This window comes from Aquila chrysaetos, chromosome 18, assembly GCF_900496995.4.
Source record: "Aquila chrysaetos chrysaetos chromosome 18, bAquChr1.4, whole genome shotgun sequence".
In the NCBI taxonomy this organism is placed as follows: Eukaryota; Metazoa; Chordata; class Aves; order Accipitriformes; family Accipitridae; genus Aquila; species Aquila chrysaetos.
The window spans coordinates 18,783,527-18,802,380 of NC_044021.1; the positions used below are offsets into that span (position 1 = coordinate 18,783,527).

Sequence of the window (18,854 nt, forward strand, 5' to 3'; positions counted from 1 at the left end):
GTTCCAGCTCCCCGTGCTCCTGCTGCTTTTTCTTACTGCCAGCTCCAAGAACAAGACCGCAGACCCCAGCAGAGCTTATTCACTTGGCCCCTGCGCTCTGCAGAGCCTCACCTTCGACGTGGACGTACCTCGCTGGTTGGGAAGGGACGTCTTCAGTTGCCTGGATTGCTCCCCTAGCTCAAATGCAGTGGTGAAAGGCAAGGTGAATGCAGAGGAGCCGTGTGGCATTTTTTCCATCACAAATTAAAAAAGTGTGGGGGAGCTCTTTGGTTCAGGTGGGAGCTCATTATTGCGTTCTTCCAGGTTCTCAGCTTTTGCTCAGGAGGGAACTTCAGGGGAGGTTCAGAGCATTGTGTAAATGACCTTGCAGAGCAAGCTATTAGCATTCACTATGTCCACTAGTAGTAACTTGCGCTAGGGCAATAGCACTTCCCTTCGTGTTTGGGGTTTTGGGGGGTTGGTTTGTTGGGGTTTTTTTGGTCTAACTAGATTGTACATCCTTTGGAGCAGATTCTTCTATGTCTAAGATAAGTACAGGCAGATAACTGATACTCAATACAGCTTTTATAGTAATGTATTAGAAGGATAAAGATAGTCCTGGCTATTTTTAGAGTGGTATAAGTGCCAGGTTGCTGACCCCATGGTCTGGCCTGCCATTCCCTGAGGACCAGATCTCAAACTCTGTATCTCAAGTTGTAAGCAAGCAAAAGAATTTTATTTGTGCAGCTGACATGCTGAGGTACTGAAGGTGTCTGAGATCAGGTTAAGATGTCTGTATGGACAGAGCCAACAACAGCTCCCACTCAAGCCTGAGGTGAAAGGGACAAAACCAGACTGCTTCTGTAGTTCCTGCTGCAGGCTTTTTTTGTCAGAGCTAATTACCAAAATATTCAGAGCCCCCTTCTTTCCATCATTGGTAATCCATCCACGAGCTAACAGTCAAGCAGTTTGGAGGGAGGAGAAGCTGTGGAAGAGGAGACTGGGAGCCAGGTTTTAAGGGATGACTGAAGCAGATGAAGCTAAGAGGAAGATGACAAGCTTGATAAGCAGATGGAGGCTAATGGAAAAGGAGGACGAGAATGGGAACTGGGAGAGAGGAGTCAAAACTGCTTCACCAGTGTGAGACTGATTGGAAAATCAGTCTGGCAGTGAGACAGGGGAAAGGAGTTAGGATGAGACAAAGCAGAAGACTGGAGCTGGATGAAGCATGTACAGAGGAAGCCTGGTAGGCTGAGAGACTTTTTAGGAGGAGAGCTTTGGGGGAGAGCTGGGACTGTCTGGGCAAGGAGGGAGAAGGCAGAGAATTCATCTGGGGCAGAGAGACTGTACAGTAAGGGGATGCTGGTGAAGGAGAGGGACTGAGAGGAGGAAGAGACTCAGCAAGTGGAAAGTATAGTTGGGCAAGGAGCCTGAGATGGGGACTGACAGCCCAAAGGAGGGAGAAAGGAAAGGATTCAACTGGCAAGGAGAAACAGATAGGGCTGAGGAGTGCACTGACAGAGAAGAATCAAAACAGGAGCATGGTAGTGGGGTGGGACAGAGTCAATCAAGCTTGGGAAGGAAAAGCAGAAGAGCATGTCCCTCTTGTAGCACGTATTTCTTTGGTTCATCCTTTCCAGTGTCAGCAAATAGCACTGAAACCTACTGACAAAGCGTGTGTGTGTGTGTATGACATAACACACACACGTACACAAACATGGACACAGAGAGAGATCCTGTCAGATATACAGGGCAATGGTCACACAGTGGTGGAAGTTGTCCTTTAGCTCATGTGGCAGATGTCTTCAAGACCATTATGTGGGTTCCTGTGTGCTGGGGTACTGAGAGACAACAGAAGCACGTTTCTGGGCTTTCAACGTGCTTTTGTAAACTTAGGAAATAATGGTCATGTAATTTTGTTTTTTTCCTTTATTAACATTTAAAAAACTTAATTCCTTAGTCACTGGGCAATGCTAGAATTAAGGTTGCAAAATCTTCTCAGCCATGAGACTTATACCTTTAACTGCATCGTTACCCATACTTTTTCCCTCAGGACTCTTCTTTGCTGAAGGTGCAGGATGGATCTGCTCTGGGATGGATCCAGGGTTTACAGGGTCCCCTGCTTTGCTCGATGTAGAAATTCACAAATGTGTATTGCCTGAAACAAAGGACTGAGGAAGGAGACTAGACTTTGTCAGAGCTGTATCTTGCCCTGGAAAATAAAAATCTATCCTTGGTTCTGCTCTAATTCCTATATGATGTTAATCAGGTTCTGACAGTTTGACAGCTTATTTAAGAAAGTGCGTTTCTTCTATTCTATATTCCAGGTTTCAGGTGCTGATGCTTATGTTTGCAACAAAAGTCAATGTAAGTTGTTCCCCGATCAAGTAAAGTGCTGTATAATGCTAAAGCTTCTGAAAAAAATCAAACTGGGCATTTAAAATTAATGAACAAATGGGTGTTTGTGATACTACAGTGGTGGGTGTTACAGATATTAGTAATTCTGTCTCCACCACAGGGTTTGAATGGCATCATTACTAAGGCTTTGGTACCATGCCTTGAGCAATATGGTGAAAAAGAAATATTGAACAGGAGCTCATTAATGGTGCAATCAGACACAATGTTCTGGCTACAGCGGATCCTGTCTCATGGGTTGCCGACCTCTCAGATCTGCTGGCAGAATAGCACATCTCACTGTTCCTCAATTTTGCAAAAATGGTCTGGCTTAGCGGGGGCACTGTTTTGCCTGCCCTTTAAAAGCATATACCCCCCCCTCCTCCCCCCAAAACCCAGATCATTTGACAGAATTTGAGTTAGGAAATGACTACAGATGGAGCTGTGCTGGCAGATCAGAAAGTGTGATTATATCCCTGGCAGAGAAGGGGTGATGAGTAGCTGGTGGTAGGGCCAGGGCCGTAGACTCTTGGGAAGAGCTGTGATCAAAACACGTCTGACCCTGCTCCGCTGGAGTCCCACCCTCAGCAACACGCAGCGCGTGGGGTGGCCTTCACCCCGAGCAAAGGACCATCACGTCGGTCGCCAACACTCACTATACAGGACTACACTAATGCTGCGTGGGTAACCTTTCTGTGGTGTTTCCTAACTACTGAGCGGTGAACTTTACAGCCTGAATAGTGTTTTCTGACCACATTTGTGTGTGTAAGTGCACGTGGAAATACACGCTACATAAAATATGCGTATCGTGCATATGTATGACTTTCCACAGACAACTATATTTTTTGCCACCTTTTCTTTGCCGTGCACCAGAAAATACTCAAGGGGCAGATGAATCAGTCCTATGGCACAGCCAAAATCATGATGAGTCTATCAAGTGGACCTCACAGGGAACATTTAAATCCCATAGGTATTTTAGAGACACTTACTAACTTCTGGTGCTCCTTAAACATTAACAGCTGCTCTGGACTGTTGGATGAATGATGGTTTGGAAAGCTTTCTGTGCAGATCCATGACATAACTGTGTCTCAGTTGAAGAGGAATGCTTCCTTTAATCAAATCATTGTGTAAGACGTCTGATTCACCATAGAGTTGCTAAGTAGTGGGTCCCAAGTCTCTGCAGCAGATACAAGGCATAAATTGGGGGGGGGGGGGGGGGGGGGGGGGGGGCAGGGGGAAGGGAAATGTGTTTTTTTAAGCCATGCTCGTACTCTGAATCTTAGGCCAGTGGTGGACAAAACGTTTCCTAACTTAAATTGGAGTCTGAAAGCTTCTTTGATTTGTGCCAACTGCTGGTGGTCCCAAGAACAGCTTGAAAGGTGAAGCAAATAGGCTGAGAGCAGCAACCAAGCATTGAGTGGCAGTGGGTATGTCCTAGTCTTAATCCTTATGCCATCCTCAGAGAAGATATAAGGATATATAAGGTGCTCTGCTAACTTCATGATAGCGAGTTAGGCAACTCCCCCAGAGTGAAGCCAGATGGCTTTCAGGACATTTCGGGTCATCTCTGTTACTTCAGAAGGCTGCAGTGCAGATACTTGGGCTGAGCTGGGAAACCTGCCCCTCTGCTGTGGTGTTTCTTGAGTGATATTCATGTATAAAATGCTTCTGTTTTGGTTGAGAAGGATTTACTAACTGAAAGGAGGTTTAACATTAGCAGAACTATAATTTCCACCAACTGGTATGGCTTTTCTGCACTGAAAGAAGGATTGAATGGGAGTTACAGCTCAAGATCCATTCTATGGAAGTTTAAAAGACAACAAGAGATGCAACACTACAGTGATGTGGGTGCTGTGTGCAGGTCTTGAAACGGTTTACAAGACCAAGAGTCTTGGGCCTGGGACGCTTTACCAGCACTGAAACCTTCCCTGAGGGAACTAATTTTGCCTGTTGGGAGAAAAATAATGTATTCTTCTTTGCAAGAGGAAAACTGAGTTTAAAAATGGAAATGGTCTCCTCATAAACAGTACCATAAAGCTGGAGAAAGCTTCCTGTGGCACGCTGGATGTGATAACCTGGAATCAATGTCAGTTGGTTGAAGGGGTTATCCACATGGTAACCATTCATGCTATGTACAAGTGGTGCGATTGATTTTTGTAATCACAGACAAAAGTAGACTCTTCTGAAGAATTGTCAGGCTGTGAAAAGCTTCCAAAGACCAAAGCTGCTGCTGAAAAGCCAACGGGGTGGCCAGCTTCCAGCTTGGCATCCGCTGCTAATGTTCCATCTACCTAAAATTGCCATTATAACATAGTTAGAAAAGGCGTTTTTCATTTCCTGCTCTGCACTGATGTGTAGAGTTACTGTGTGCTGTTAGCAACTAAATGCTGGTTTTCACTTCAGAAACAGATGCCTTTTTTGAAGGCTGGATCCTGGCAGTCCCTCCATAACTACGGACATGGAAAAGGGTGCAAGAAGCTGCCTGGACACAAACATGCATGTACGGTGCTCTTTCCATCAAGCTTGGTTTTCTTTTTCCACTCTCCTCGGCTTTGGTTTCTCAAATGTGAGGCTTCTCTCCTGATACGACCACACTCATGCAGTGTGAAGAGGAGCACTCGCTGCATCTCTCCAGCGTGTGAGAGTGCTCCTGGATGCGCTTAGCTGCAGTCCCTGCCCAGACCTTCTTCCAGACGTGAAATTGTCGGTGTAAGAGCTATGGGCTGCTCTGCGGTTTCTAAAATATGTCAGACCTCCTCCATTAAGACGTGCTATGCAGCCTCCATTCTCTACAGATCAGAGCATGATGGCCACTCACGGTGGCCGGCATTCAGTGTGAATCCAATCCATTTTCTCTGAAACTGTTTCAGAAAACAAAACTGCCCTTGTCCTCTCCTTGGATAACGCCTGCCTGCCGGTGGTCATGAGTTACCCTTGAATAACTCTTCCGTGCAGATGGTTTTGAAGTTCTGCTGAGTCATCTGTGCAGTCTGGGAGGGTTTGCTGTACACTGGCTCCACACCTGCGTTTTCCAGAACAACCCCGAGGGAACTGCCCTGCGCCATCGCTCGCGGTGTCCCACGACGCTCCCATGCAGTGCCACGCACCACTCCTCTTTGTCACCCCACCTATCTTTGCAAAGCTTAGCGCAGCTTTTGCAGCATTCTTGCTTCCCGGGTTTTAGTTGAGTCAGGTCTTAAGCACGTGTTTACTTTGCGACTCTCTCTGCTGGTTGAAGACATTGCTGCCCCAACATATTGGTTATTGTTCCTGTGCCACAGGTCACCATTCCCACCGATCTGCCAGCAGGTGGAAATATGTTTACATACACCATTTGCTTCTTTACGCAGTTAACTCAAACCGCTAAAGGCGGCAGTCTGAAGTAGCCCCCGTGCAGTGGATCAGCTTAGGGAGTGTCCACGCAACCCCTTCTGCTGGCAAAGGAGGAGCTGTAAACTCCACGGGGGACAGTAATGCACTCAATCACAGCTGAAAAAGTAGAGCGGCTAGAAGACATTTATCCACAGCCTTGAAATCCATCTGGCTTCAATCTGGACCATTGGAGGTGATGCTAGTGCATGGATGGGATTTTAAATATTACAAAATTCCAACATTATAAACTAAATTAAAATCTAATTACACAAATTTGCAACAAAGAGGGAAGAATAAATGTAATATCTGAACTCCATTAAAGGATTTGCATTTCTATGGGAACATTTGCAAAATTAAATGTTTTAAAAATTGTTTCAGATGATTTGGCCGGGAATAATTATGGCATAAAAACAGACTGTAAATACAGAGAAAACCAAATTAAGCTGGGACATGAGGTAAAGGAAGTTACTCATAAGAACAATTGTTTTATATTTAATATACTTTTTTTCAGCAGTCCTGAAACATCCTACTGCAGGATAATTAGAATATAACCTTGTCGCAGGAAACCCAACAGTTGCAAGCCTGATCCTGCGTGTGTGTGCATACATGTCTGCATGTACACTGCTTGTAACAACCCGACCAATGGCAAGGGCGAGTCCTGGGAATGGAAATTTTTCAAAATTCAGGCTTTCAGGATTCAGTGTGGAGTCCAACGTGGTGTCAGATGCTCGCCAGTGAGAGCAGAGAGAAAGCAAACAGCACGTGAATTAATTTTTCAGTTGATTTTTAACTTGGGAAGGACTACAGGTGCCACTGAAGACCACAAATGATAGAGAGCAGCTTGGAAAGGTTACCCCTGTGGAATGGAAAGATCAAAGGGACAATCAGTTTGGGGAAAACAGTCTAAAAAGTGAACATAACAGGTAGTAGTGGGAGTAGAAAGCAGCAATGCAAATAAAAAGAGAGGATGTAGGAAGGATGTAGGAAGTGCAGAAGAATTCTTTCCAGATTTATAATGATTTGTAGCCAGGCAAACTAAAAAGTCCTTGAAGAGATTTTAAAGTAGCCTGGATATAAATTTGAATGCAGGCCATATTATTTGCAGCTTGGAGTTTTTGTTTAAAAGTACTTGCAATCCCTTTATTGCAGCTGTGGCTTTCTTTAACTATTTAATCTTTTGCTTGCTGTGTGGCATGAGATACATTTTTAGAGTTAAGGTCTATTCCAAGCCTTAGAGGATCTAAAATCATAAGCCAGATGCTTGGAAACGAAGAGAGGGGGGGTTAAGAAACAGAATTTTAACATGGTGACATGTACATGTTATATATACAGACACGTACATGTACATGTATGTGTTATATATACACAAGTGTGTTTTGCAATTTCTTTTGCTCATTCTCTCCATCAGGGCCCTGAGAACACTAACAGTCCTTAATGGACCTGACCAGCCTCACCTGGGACCTCCACCCACCTTAAAAGGGCCCAGAAACCCTTTTAAGTTCAGCTGGGGACCATCAGCCCCTGCCTGAGCTATTTGGAGACAGGTTGGTCTCCAGCTTAGCCTGGCTATGGCTGGCTCTGGAGCCCTTTTCTCTGGAGCTCCACGTGTGCACTGGTTTCCCAGCCTGAACCTGGCTCTGTCTTGCTGCTATGGCCCTACCTGGACATCACTGGACCTGACCTGTGAACTGACTTTCTGGCTTGATCTTGGACCTGCCCTATCACCGTGCTTTTCCCTTATGGTCTGGGCTCTTGGTTGGACCTGGCCACCATCTCTGGGGCTGTGGGGCAGCCCCTGGCTTGCCATCCCTTGGAGAAAAGGCCTGCTCTTGATGCTCTCTGACACTCTCTTCAAGTACGCACGTGAGTGTGTAGAGGTGAGCTGCTGTGGCCATCGCTACCGAAATGACAGAAGATGGTGACTCCTGTCCGCTCTAACTGAAGTCGCCTTTTTGCCTAACGAAGAAGGAGCTGTCTCTAAGTAGCTCCTCTTCCTCTGGAGGCAGAAAAGTAGCAACAGAAGGCTCTGGCAGCATTGCTGTAATACCTCCAACACAGGAGAAAATCTAGATAACACTTTTATTTTCAGATGTGAAGATCTGTGGTTCAGATTTGGCTAGAGAACTTTGCCCACAAGTAAAGATAATCCTCTACTCAATGTTTCACCTCACTGGCTTGAGCCTGCAAAGCATTGCTTGTCTAGGTAAGAGATGTGCGCTGATGTGGTTCATGTGAGTGTTTCCAGAGCTTGGTGCTTAGGTTGTACTTTCTGTTTCTTATCAGTCAGATCAATGTGCTTGCATTTTGTAGGTCAGGAGGACTGGGACTCTGCAGTTGATGGTTTTTCTGCAGTAGACTTCCAGAATCAGCTTTCGATCACTGTTTGTCACTGCATCCAGTCAACTCCACGATATCAAGGAATGGTTTTGGTCTCAGTAGTAACAGGAATGGGCAGCGGGTCCCAAATCTGAAAATAAGGAGCAGCCGTTTGCACCTCCATGGCCCCTCTGTGCTCCCGTTGGGAGCCGCTTAAAAGGTATACACCAAATGGTCAGCCAAGGGGTAGGATGAGAGAAAAGTGAGTGAAAGAAGCTTCAGTCCTTCCTCTCTTAACCTGCAACTCCTCGAAAGCTGCATCCAGATTGGGGAAAATAAGGTGGAACACACAATGTCTCCTTGTGCAGCCTGGGTAGGGAAAAGGTGCTTTGAGGTGGGGAGAGCAGCAGTGTGGAGAACAACTGGGTAAAGAGACAAAACACACAACAGCAAGATGGGCCCTGGGAATGGGAGTAGGGAATGAAGAAGTAGTAATTAAAAAGTGTAAGTGGAAGGGGTATTTAAAAAAAAAAAAAAAAAAAAAGCTTATAAGCAGCTTGCAGGAAAAAGGGGAGATGCAAAGGTGGGTACCATGAGTTTGGTCTCCATAAACCAGACTGAAATTATCATGCTTACTTCACTCTACAGTCCGTAGCAGTGGAGTGAATTGTTTCTGCATCTCTTGGTTTGTGTGATTAAAATGTTCTTGGCATCAGCTTTGGTTTTAATGTGATTGGTTTTTAAACATAATTAGAAGGCTTTTTACAGCTTTGTGTATTTCTATTTAAGAGACAACAAAAGTAAGGCACAGTTGTGTTTTTTACCAGAGAAGGATCTCTAAAGCATTACACCAGAACAGCACTACAGTCTTGATAATAAGATCATGCATGGTGGAGTATTGCAGAATTGGCTCTGAATTTTTGCAGACAATGCCTCTGACTCAAGAAAAAGCACAGCCTGTGGTTTGTGAGCCCCATTGATCTCGGTGCCTCGTTGTGCAAGCTGTTCACAGGATCAGGTACACAAAATGACGCCTTAGATGGGGGAGGAGAGGTTCAGTTATGTTTCAATTCTCTATGAACTTTTTTGATTCGGTAACATTCACTTTCTTTTTCCATTTGAAGTTTACTGCAGAGGCTACAGTAAGATCACGAGGGACTGTAGGCATGAGTGGTCCCACTAAGCCAAGGGGATAACTCGCGTGCTCAAATGATGCCTGTAAAACTTGATACAAGAAGCCCTTAAGCATATGCTCTGGCTTTCTGAGAGTGCACTAGTGGGACTTAACAGACCTGCAAATTCTTTCCTGAAGATAGGCACAGGGAAAATTACTCCGCAAGGGAAATACCTCTCTAGAGAGGGAGTCACAGCTGTGCTACGTACTCTTCCCTCTCTCTGCGTGCTGGTGCCCGAAGCCTTTGGGGAGCTGAGCTGTTCTTTGCAAGCTCCTCTCCCATCTGTGCCCAGCATCTGCCTCACGTGGCTGGGTCTCTTTATCTCAGCAGGCCTGCCCTCCACGCTGGATTTCTTGTGGTCAAGTATTGACCGGGGCTTTTGTCACCCCTGACAAACTCGGTATTTTTAAGAAATGAGTGCATGCCACGTTTGGGGTTTTATGGGCTGGCCAGCCACTCCTCTTGTAGGATTTCTATGGCAATAATATAATTTACGTATCTCAAAGGAACTATGCCAATTTAAGCCAGTGGAGGATCTGATGTCTTAACTTTTTGCTTTTCCTTGTGTTGCCTTGAGCTTACCTGCAAGCTTAATTGTGCATCAGTGTCAGATTCTCCTCCCCGCAAATGTATGCACATTTAATTCACAGGTATGGCTGTTCCACAGCTTGATCAAAATAAGAGATATGTCATATTTCTGTGATGTAGAAAAGGCCTTAACACTTGCTGTAAAGACAGGGCTGGGGAATGATTCGCCTCTGAAGGAAATAAAGTGTGCTCTTTCTGTTGTACCAACAGACAAACAGCTTGGAGGCCTGCTGTTGCACCCTAGAGCACATTTTGATGTCGCCTTTCAATACATTACGGTGTTTAAATAGAAGATACAGTTGTTGTGAAATGTCTCATCCCGTCTTGGTGAAAAGGGGCTTCAACGGGGATGCGATGAGCCCATGGCACAACTTTCTGGAAGGGGTGCAATGTGTGGCCGGACCTGAAGAAGCCCGAGCAGAGGCTGCCAAGCCAGCCTGGAGCAACAGCCTGCCCAGGTGGGAAACGGGGCAGCGCTCTCCGGGCTGCCTAGCAGCCTTCAGTCGATCTGTGAAAAACCAAACCCAAAGTATTTCTCTCCTCACTGCAGTGAGAAGCTAGCATTGAACTTATTTATATCACTGTTGCTCTCCTATGCCTAGTTTTCCTCTGTCTTGCATGCTACGTGGGTAATTGTTTATCGATGTGTGAAAATGGGTATAGGATGCAGTCATGCTGCTGTGATAGGATTTTGGAAAATGAGATCCGTGGCTTTTACAGTGTTGGCCTTGTGAAATTTTGGGACAGCTGCAAGACTGCAAGTGCCGTGTTTTCAACTTGCATTCATTTGCTAAAGTGCACGTTGAAAATTTTCTATGCTCCTCAGCATTGGAGCCTGACATTTGCTAGCCTTAGTTTAAAAAGATTTAACAAAATCACTGGCCACAGCTAGAGAAAACGATTTTTCAGGAGACCCAACAAACAGGGAAATTACATAGCAGGACTATTAACAGAAAGGCACCAGCTGTGGGCATGACACTTAGAAAAGGTGCTCTAAGTCTGGCTTGCGACGCACCGCTGCAAATGCTCTGTATGTTATTTGAATGCCACGTCATAGTCAGGGGAACAAGGCTAAAGGAACCTGAAGCTTTGTTGTTGATCTGTGCCCAATGATTTGCAATATGCCTGGCAAAGTAAATATCCTGGTAATCAAAGAAACTTTAACCTGTTTGAGATTTTTCAATAGGATGGGGATTTTTTTTCCTCTTTGTGGATTTCTTATATTCGCATCTGTACTGGGAAGGAGGCAAGGGAAAACATTTCCAGAGAAAATAATGATGTTTTGCTTATTTCCTTTTAACACTGCAACGTTTGAGCCGCTAAGCTAACTTAATGTGCTCAGAATGTGATATTTAAAAGACTTCTCCCATACGTGTCTGTGGCAAACATAATACTAGAGTGGCATTGAATGGCAAAAATACTTGGGGAAGAAGGCATGGGATGAAATGCTTTTTAATCATTCAGATATGTTAAAATGTTTATGGTCGAATCTAAAGAAAAAGCATACCACTGAAAGTATCTTGGCAAGGTGCGCTTGTGTTACGTGTATATGTGTCTTCTGTTTCTTTAACAGATAAAATAAAAGGCTTAGCAAAAAATGCTGGCAAACCACACTGTATTTAAATGAACAGTTCAGAACCTAGAGCTACTGAGAAAGAAAGATCAGAGTGAACTGGTGAGCCGAGGTGAAGGGGAGATGCAGTGGAAAATACGAGCAACTTTCTCATAAAGTTCAGAGATGGCAAGAAACCTGTCTGTCTCGGTTAGGAGTAAAAATACATGGGTGCAAGGGAGTAAAAGGGCTGTAAAAGTACAAAGCCTGCTGACCTACGGAGAAACGGTTCTTTCTGAAAGGACAGAAGCAGTTTTCAGTGGAAAGCCAAAAGCTCTGGGACTTGCTTTTCATGGCTACATCTACGCTAACTTCAGAGCACCGGCCCAAGCTCAAACTTGCCTCGTGTTTGGACACAAGACTGTGCTCAGGGCCTTGGGTGAGCTCCATCTCGGGGAAGAGGAAGGGAGTCTGAGCTGGCTCAGCCCTTTCGCATAACCCCAGCAGTATCACATCCCGCGCTGCGGATGAGCCTTCGCCTTCTCCCAAATCCTCCGCCCCGGATCTTGTGATTCTGTGTGGCAATTATCTCCCTCCCAGAAGGGCTTAATGTCACATCCCACAAAGCCCTGCTAGATGTGTGCTGTGCTGAGCACAAGGTGGTGGTCCAGCCTGCTCCTCATCCCGCTCGGCGCAGGTCAGCAGCAGCATGGGCACAGCGTACGCCAGCCACTGGGGCTGCCTTTGGAGAAAAAGGCAGCGCTGGTTTAACCAGTCTGGTTTTAATTTCTTTCTTTCTTTTTTTTTTTTTTTTTTTTTCTCCTCAGACTTTGGCATGTCATCATGGAAGGCTTGGCCAGGCAGGGAGCGCGGCCAGCCTGCAAACTGCTGAGGATGAGCGTCTCGCTCTTGGGCTCCTCGTGCGGCATCCTCCCCGCAGAGACGCACGTGGAGCGGGCACGGCGCTGGCCTCGCCAGAGCCTGCCGTGGGGAAGGAGACCTCGGAGGGACGCTGGTGGAAGGCATTCTGCTCAGCCGGTGCTCCGCTCTGTGGCCGGTCTCCCGTCCGATCTCTTGTCCCGTGTACCAGACACGCGAGGCCTCGTGTGCTGGGAGGAAAGCGGGCTGGTGGCAGGCTGTGGTGGTGGTTTAGGTAGGGTGAGGATCGCTCCCCCTGCCTGGAGGAGCTGTTGCTGGGAAAGCTCTCCTGTGATTACCCCTGGGGGAGCACCACAGCCATTGGGGCTCTTCCGAGGAGGGAGAAGGACAAAGAGTCTTCAAACAGCTTTTAGCATAGCCTCTTAAACGCAGGTATTCTTGTCTGGGACGCTCTGATACCATTAAGATGAACGTGGTGTAAATAACTAGATATGGCATCAGTGATCATGAAGTTCATTGAAATGCCAGGTTAGTAATACCTGGAAAAAAAAGGTGAAGCTCTGCCAGTGAATTGTGCCCTATATCACTTGACTAACCTGAAGCTGAACAGATTTGCACCTTCCCTTGGCTGCAAGGGTCCACACCGGTGACCACCACGCAGAGCTGCAATATATATATGTAAGTAAAAAGTAAGGCTGGGCCAAAATTCTTCGATGGAACACGTTTCCGTTATATAACGCCAGTTTCTCCAAATGGGAAGGAACCGATTCAACTTACGGGACAATGTAAAAGCAAGCCCCCTTTAGGACATGCTGCGAGGGGAGGAGATACAGGACATTGCCACGCAAAATGTCCCAACCAGGACCAGCTCCTTGCTCGGAGCAGCGGGGAGCGGTGCACGGCCGGGTCCCTGCTGAGGTCTTTGCCTGCCTCCAGGAAAGCGCCTGGCCGCTGCTGACAAGGGAGAGCTGTGAGTATCTGGGGTGACAGCTACTGCTGGAGAAAAGGGGAAAAACGACCTCCCCTCGCAGCAGCGGTTGCTGCCCTATCTCTCAGGCCCCGCTGCAGGAGTGGCAAGCCCTGGAAATGCTCTGAGCACCAGCTTGTACCAGGTAAGCCAAGATCCTCTGACTTCCATCTGAATAGCGCCGAATGAGGAGCTTCAGAGCACAAGCTAATAGACGGCAGTTCTTTTTGTCGAAACCTTTATGTTAATTCAGTACAGGCTACTCATGGAATTTCCCTTCTCTGAGAAAATCTCAACTTCTATAGAGAAACAGCGCTCAGTCTTGTTTTTTGTTTCAGAACTTCAGAAGTTCCCTCAAAAATTCCCTGAAGCCTTAATAATAGATTCTCAGTTGCGTGTCAGTATGTAATGTACACTATAAAATTTTCAGGTTTGATGCTCAGCATAGTTAAATTCACCACAGTGCTTCACGTTCAATATATACCAAAAATTCTAGCAAAATCACATATTGTTCAACTAGAGATTTATCATGGGGTGCTTAACAATGAATTATTTAAAAGTACCTAATGTATCATGGTTTCTTGAGAGCCTAATGTGTGTATGTGTATATATTTATACATAAAATACCTGTGAGCCATTACAGAATACCAGTTTCTGAGCGTAGGGGTTTTGAGCGTAAATCTAGATGTTTAAAAATAGGTGTCCTCCTGAAAATGCAGTGGAGTTTTAGAAAGAAAAAAGCCTTAATAATCTTCCCCTTCAGATATATACACAGTCATTTAAAGGGAATCTGTACCCTGCAGGGCTCCTTTTAGGTGAAATTTTAAAAGTATCTAAATTCTGCCAGGAAGGATTTTTTTTTCAATGTGCATATTGATGTGGCATTTTAGATCTCGCTGAAAACTTTTAAAGAATTTCCCTCATTTGCAGGTTTGAGAAGATTACTATGTGCCTCCTACTAGCAATCATCCACAGTACTTTTCCCAAAGTACTCTACCGAGTGAGTATGCGCTTCCTTTTTACTGATGGAAGAACAGACAGGAAAAGATGAAGTGGTCTGCCCGGGATAAACAGCCTGCTATGCTGCCTTTCCCAAGCCCTCGGGACTGTATTTTCTACCTGCCCGGGGCGGGGGGAGCCTGCTGGGGTGACGCTGAGCTGGGCCGGCGATGGCTCTTTGGCCCCTAGCTCCCGCTCACTCGAGGCAAGCGGGCTGAGGAGCGTCGCCAGCTCACAGCTGCCTCTTGGGCCGCTTTTTCAGCTGGCTGTGGGAATAACCTCACGGGGCCAGGCTTTCGGTTCTGCGTTTTGTCGTCTGACCCAACCTGACTTTGAGTTGACTGGTTTTATGTTCAAGGGTGGATCAGCTGGCACCATCTGACATGCCCCATGCCTCCCTGGGGACCTGTCTCCTCTTTGACACCTCCTTGAGTCATTCTTGTAAAGACACTTGTGCTCGATTGCAGAGGAAGGGCACCTGTTATATTCCTGTGGACATCCACGTGGTGAGAGGGCTGGATTTTCACACTGCTGGGTGGGATGCAGTTTGACTTCTTTTAGTAGAAGAACAGTTTCCTGCTGGCTCCAGGGAGTTCACTGTCGTCTTTCGTTTTGACTTGCACATTGGAGCACCTATTTTGGACTTATTCAGGTCCTTGCAAAGAGATGGGTGACCTAGGACTTCCTTTGGCACCAGCAGCAGCTGTGGTGGGTCCTTTTTTCTCAGGCACCTTGTGAGGAAGGGCCAGCATCTGATGCTTCCTCCCTCATGACTCTGGTGACAACAACCTGAAGCTTTCAGACAATGAGTAGCCGAAGAAGGAGCCAGATGACATGTATTGCAAAGGCCAGCAGGACAGACTTTCAGGGACAGCTGAACAGAACAAGTAGAGGTCTAGACCTAATTTCAGAGGTCACTCGATCTCAGGTTTGTGACCGGTCAGGCTTGGTACTCTAGTTTAAGCTTACGGCACCTGCAGGATCATGCTCCTATTGATGTGTTCAGGCTAATGGCAATTCTGATTTTTTAGCAAGTCAGACACCAAGTCTAAAAGCCAGAGGGGGAAGACGAGCAGAGTCTCTAACAAAAGAATCATCCCTTTCTTGTCTAACTGGAGTTGTAGAATACAATATTTCTCCTGAAGATAGTCAGTCCTCAAGGGTCTGATTTTTTTTTTTTCCCATAAATCTCTAATTCTGTGAAGAATCCCCTCTCTCACCCTAACCGGCCAGGCAGTGGGAAGGCAGGTTGTACATTTAACTTTTGCCTTCTGCGTAGCGAATATTTCTGTCGCTTCCGGGCAGGAGGCAGGACAGGTTACCCACAGCAGGGAACCTGCCACCATTGTAAGCCATAAATGTTTTCAACGTATAATTTAGGTGAACTCAAGAGGAAAAATAGCCCAGAGACGGGGCCTGTGGCCAAAAGCTCAGACAGAAGCGGTCTCGTGTCTCTACGTGGCTCTGCAATGAGCTGCTCTGCATCTTCCTGCCTTGGTTTCTCCCCTGTGAAAGGGGGATGAAAGCACTCGCCTCTCTTCTGCAGACCCTGCGTGATTTGATGTGGTTTGGAAGAAGGCCCCCTGAAAAACTCGAAGGCTGTGGAAATGGTGGTTGTGTTCTCTTAAGGCAGGGTCTGGTCTGGACGCTAAACTTAACGAGGGAAGGACGTAGCAGGGCCAAAGCGCTTACAGCTGAGCACAAGGGGTGCCAGGGGAGCGCAGGCATGGGAGGAGGTAGAACGGTGAGGCGATGCAAGAAATATTTAATTGGGTTCATTTGCTAAAGACATCACGTGCTGGCTCCAAAGGCAGAACCTGATGGAAAAGCTGCCAACACCTCTCCGTCGGGGAGTTTGGATTAAAAAAAAAAAAAAAAAAATTAAAACACAAAAGCCCCCCTCCCAGTCCAGGCCCCCTCCCCTGGCCTTCTGGGGGGGGGGGGGGGGCACGGGACGGCGTTTCCCGGTGGCGGCGGCCGTGCCTCCCTGTCCGTGGGTGGGGGGGACCCTTCGCCGGGCAGGGTGACCCCGCACGGAGCACACGCCCACGCAGGCCGTGCACACACACACACACACACACACACGCACAGCTGATGCAGGAAACCGATCTCCGCGGCACAGCCCCCACCGGCAAAACCCGCGGCCCGGGCCAAAAAAGGGGCGCCGCGGCGGAGAGCACGACGCGCCTCCTCCTCGTATTTCCTCCCCCGCCCACTTCCAGCGGCGGAGGGGCTCGCTGCCGCCCGGGATGAAAAGTTAGCCGCCGCAGGATGCGCGGCGAGGCGGTGAGTTTCCCCGGCGGCGCCGGGGCGAGGCGGGCCGGCCGGGCGGCGGGGGCGCGGGGAAGCCCGGCCGGGCGGGCGGGCGGCCGGGCGGGGAGGAACCTCCGGGATCTCCGCGTCAGCCCCGGCTCTCTACGTGTGTGTGTGTGTCTGTGTGTGTGTCCGGCCGTGCCGGTGCCCCGGGGGCCGGGCCGCGGCAGGGGGGAGCGCGACGCGCACCGGAGCAGCGCCCCGGGGAGAAGGAGGCGGGGGGAGGACGGCGGCGGCGGCGGTAACTTTTGCCCTCGGGGAAGGCGCTGCTTCGCCACGGGCCCGGGCGCGGCCGCCGCGCAGGACACCCCCTGAGGAGACCCGCGGGCGGCGGCGAGGGGCTCCCCTATCCCCCCCCGGGACGCCTCACGGTCCCGGCCTCGGGGCTGGGGGGGGGGGGGGGAAGCGGCCCGGGACGCCGGCCGGTGCCGCGGGGTCCCGCCCGTGAGGCGGCAGCGGCGGGGAAGCCGGCCCGCGGCGCGTCTGTTGTGCCTCGCGCTGCGCCGCCGTCCCTCCCCCACCGGGCGGCGAGGAAACCCCCTCGGTGACCCCTCCCCCGACCCCTCCCCCACCCCCCCCCCCCCCAGCCCTCCGCCCGCCCGCCCGCCCTGGCTGGGGAAGGGGGCGTGGCCGGGAGACCCGGTGACGTCACTGCTCCGGCCCCGCTTCCTGCAATAGAAAGTAAGAGACGGTAAAACACCCCCCCCCCCCCCCCCTTTCACCACCCCACCCCCCCGCCGCCGCTTCGCGCCCCCCCCCCCGCCAGTGACCGGGGCGCCGGGGGGGGGGAGGGGCGGGGCGGGGGAGCCGCGTCTCTCCCCGAGGGGAGCCCGCCCCGCCCCTCCCCGCCTGTCAGGGGAGGCTCCCTCCCCCCCATTGTGTGTGTGTGTGTGTGTGTGTGTGCGCGCGCCCCCCTCCCTTCATCGCCCCACAGCCGGGGGGGGGGGGGGAGTTCCGGGGTCGGTCGGCTCCCGTGTGGGACATGGAGGAGGAGGAGGGGTGGGGGGGTGAGCCCGGAGGAGGGGTCTGCCGTGGGGGGGGGGGGCTGCGGCGGGGGGGGCCGTGCCGGGGGGCGGCGCCTTGGCCGGCCCGGGGGGACGGTGCATGGAGGAGGGGTGGGTGGCGGTGGCGGGCTCCGTGTGTGCGTGTGTGTGTGTGTGTGTGTCCGTGTGTGCGCGGCCGGGCGCGGCGGCGCTGGGTCATGTTTGTGTTTGAGGTTGTCAAGTGAAGGAGGCTCCCGGCCCCCCCCCCCCCCCCCGCCACACTCCCCGCTCTCCCTCTTCCCCCCCCCGCCGCCGCCGCCGCCGCCGCCGCGCAGGGGTCGCCGCGTTCCCCGCCGCCGCCATCAGCCGCCGCCGCCGCGCCGGCTCCTCCGCCAGGTTTGCAGCGGGTCCCGCGGGCTGGAGGGGTGGGGGGCTCGGGAGGCGCCGGGGGGGAGTGTGGAGGGATGGGGGGGGGGGTGCGGGGCGGGACGGGCGCTCCCCGCCGCCCCCCGCCGCGGCCGGCGCCCCCCTCTGCGCGGAGCTGCGGCAGCCACAACACAATGTGTCCTCCTCCTCCTCCTCCGCCGGCGGCGGCGGGGGGGGGACGGGACGGGCAGGGAGGACCGCAGGCCCCGCTCACCCCCCCCCCCCCCCCACTCCGCGTCCCCCCCCACTCCGGGCCGCGCGGGGACTCCGCGCCCCGGCTGCGCCCGCCCGCGCTCTCCCCCGGGGTTGCCGGCTGCGCCCCCGGCCCCGGGCGGGTTTGTCTGTGTGCCCCCCCCCCCCCCCCCCCCGATTTGCAGCTGAGGTTCGGGGAGGGGGGGGGGCGGTCCGCGGAGCCCCGGCCCGGCTCCTCCCGCCCCCCGGCCCCGCTGGGTGCCGGGCTGCAGCCGCCCCCCCCCCCACCCCCCGCACACCCTCACCCCCCCCCCGGCATGTGTGCAGCGCTTTGTTCGGTGCGGCGTTGCAGAGGGGTTTTCCCAGGCTCCTCCCTCTTTATTCATTCATGGTTTTTTTTTTTTTTTTTTTTTCCCTCTTTCCTCCCCTCTCTCCCTTCCCTTTGCAACCTTGCCCGCACATACCGACGGCTCTCCGGGCCCCGGGGCTGGCTGCTTCCCAGCCCCGCTCCCTAATCTGCATTTTTTTTGGAGGGAGGGGGGGTGGGGTGGCGGTGGATGTGACCGCTGCGTTTGCAAAGGCCCGCTTCTCCCTCTCCCTTTTTGTTCAAATTAAGGAGGGGAATGACTTTTCGCGTGGGTCCTGCGCGGTGTTTCTCCGCCGTGGCTTTCGCACGGCCATCTCTTCCCCCGAAAGGACGAGTCCTGCCGGTGAGCGGG

At 50.6% G+C, this 18,854-nt stretch overlaps 1 protein-coding gene across 1 annotated transcript; it reads left to right on the forward strand.

Moving 5' to 3' along the window:
• Positions 1–8,918: 8,918 nt before the first annotated feature.
• On the forward strand, positions 8,919–13,610 carry LOC121232435. Its single transcript, XM_041118369.1, has 3 exons — positions 8,919–9,079; positions 10,035–10,282; positions 12,204–13,610. The coding sequence occupies exons 2-3, from the start codon at positions 10,080–10,082 to the stop codon at positions 12,679–12,681; spliced, it is 681 nt and encodes a 226-aa protein (XP_040974303.1). The 5' UTR covers positions 8,919–9,079; positions 10,035–10,079; the 3' UTR covers positions 12,682–13,610.
• Positions 13,611–18,854: the final 5,244 nt, after the last annotated feature.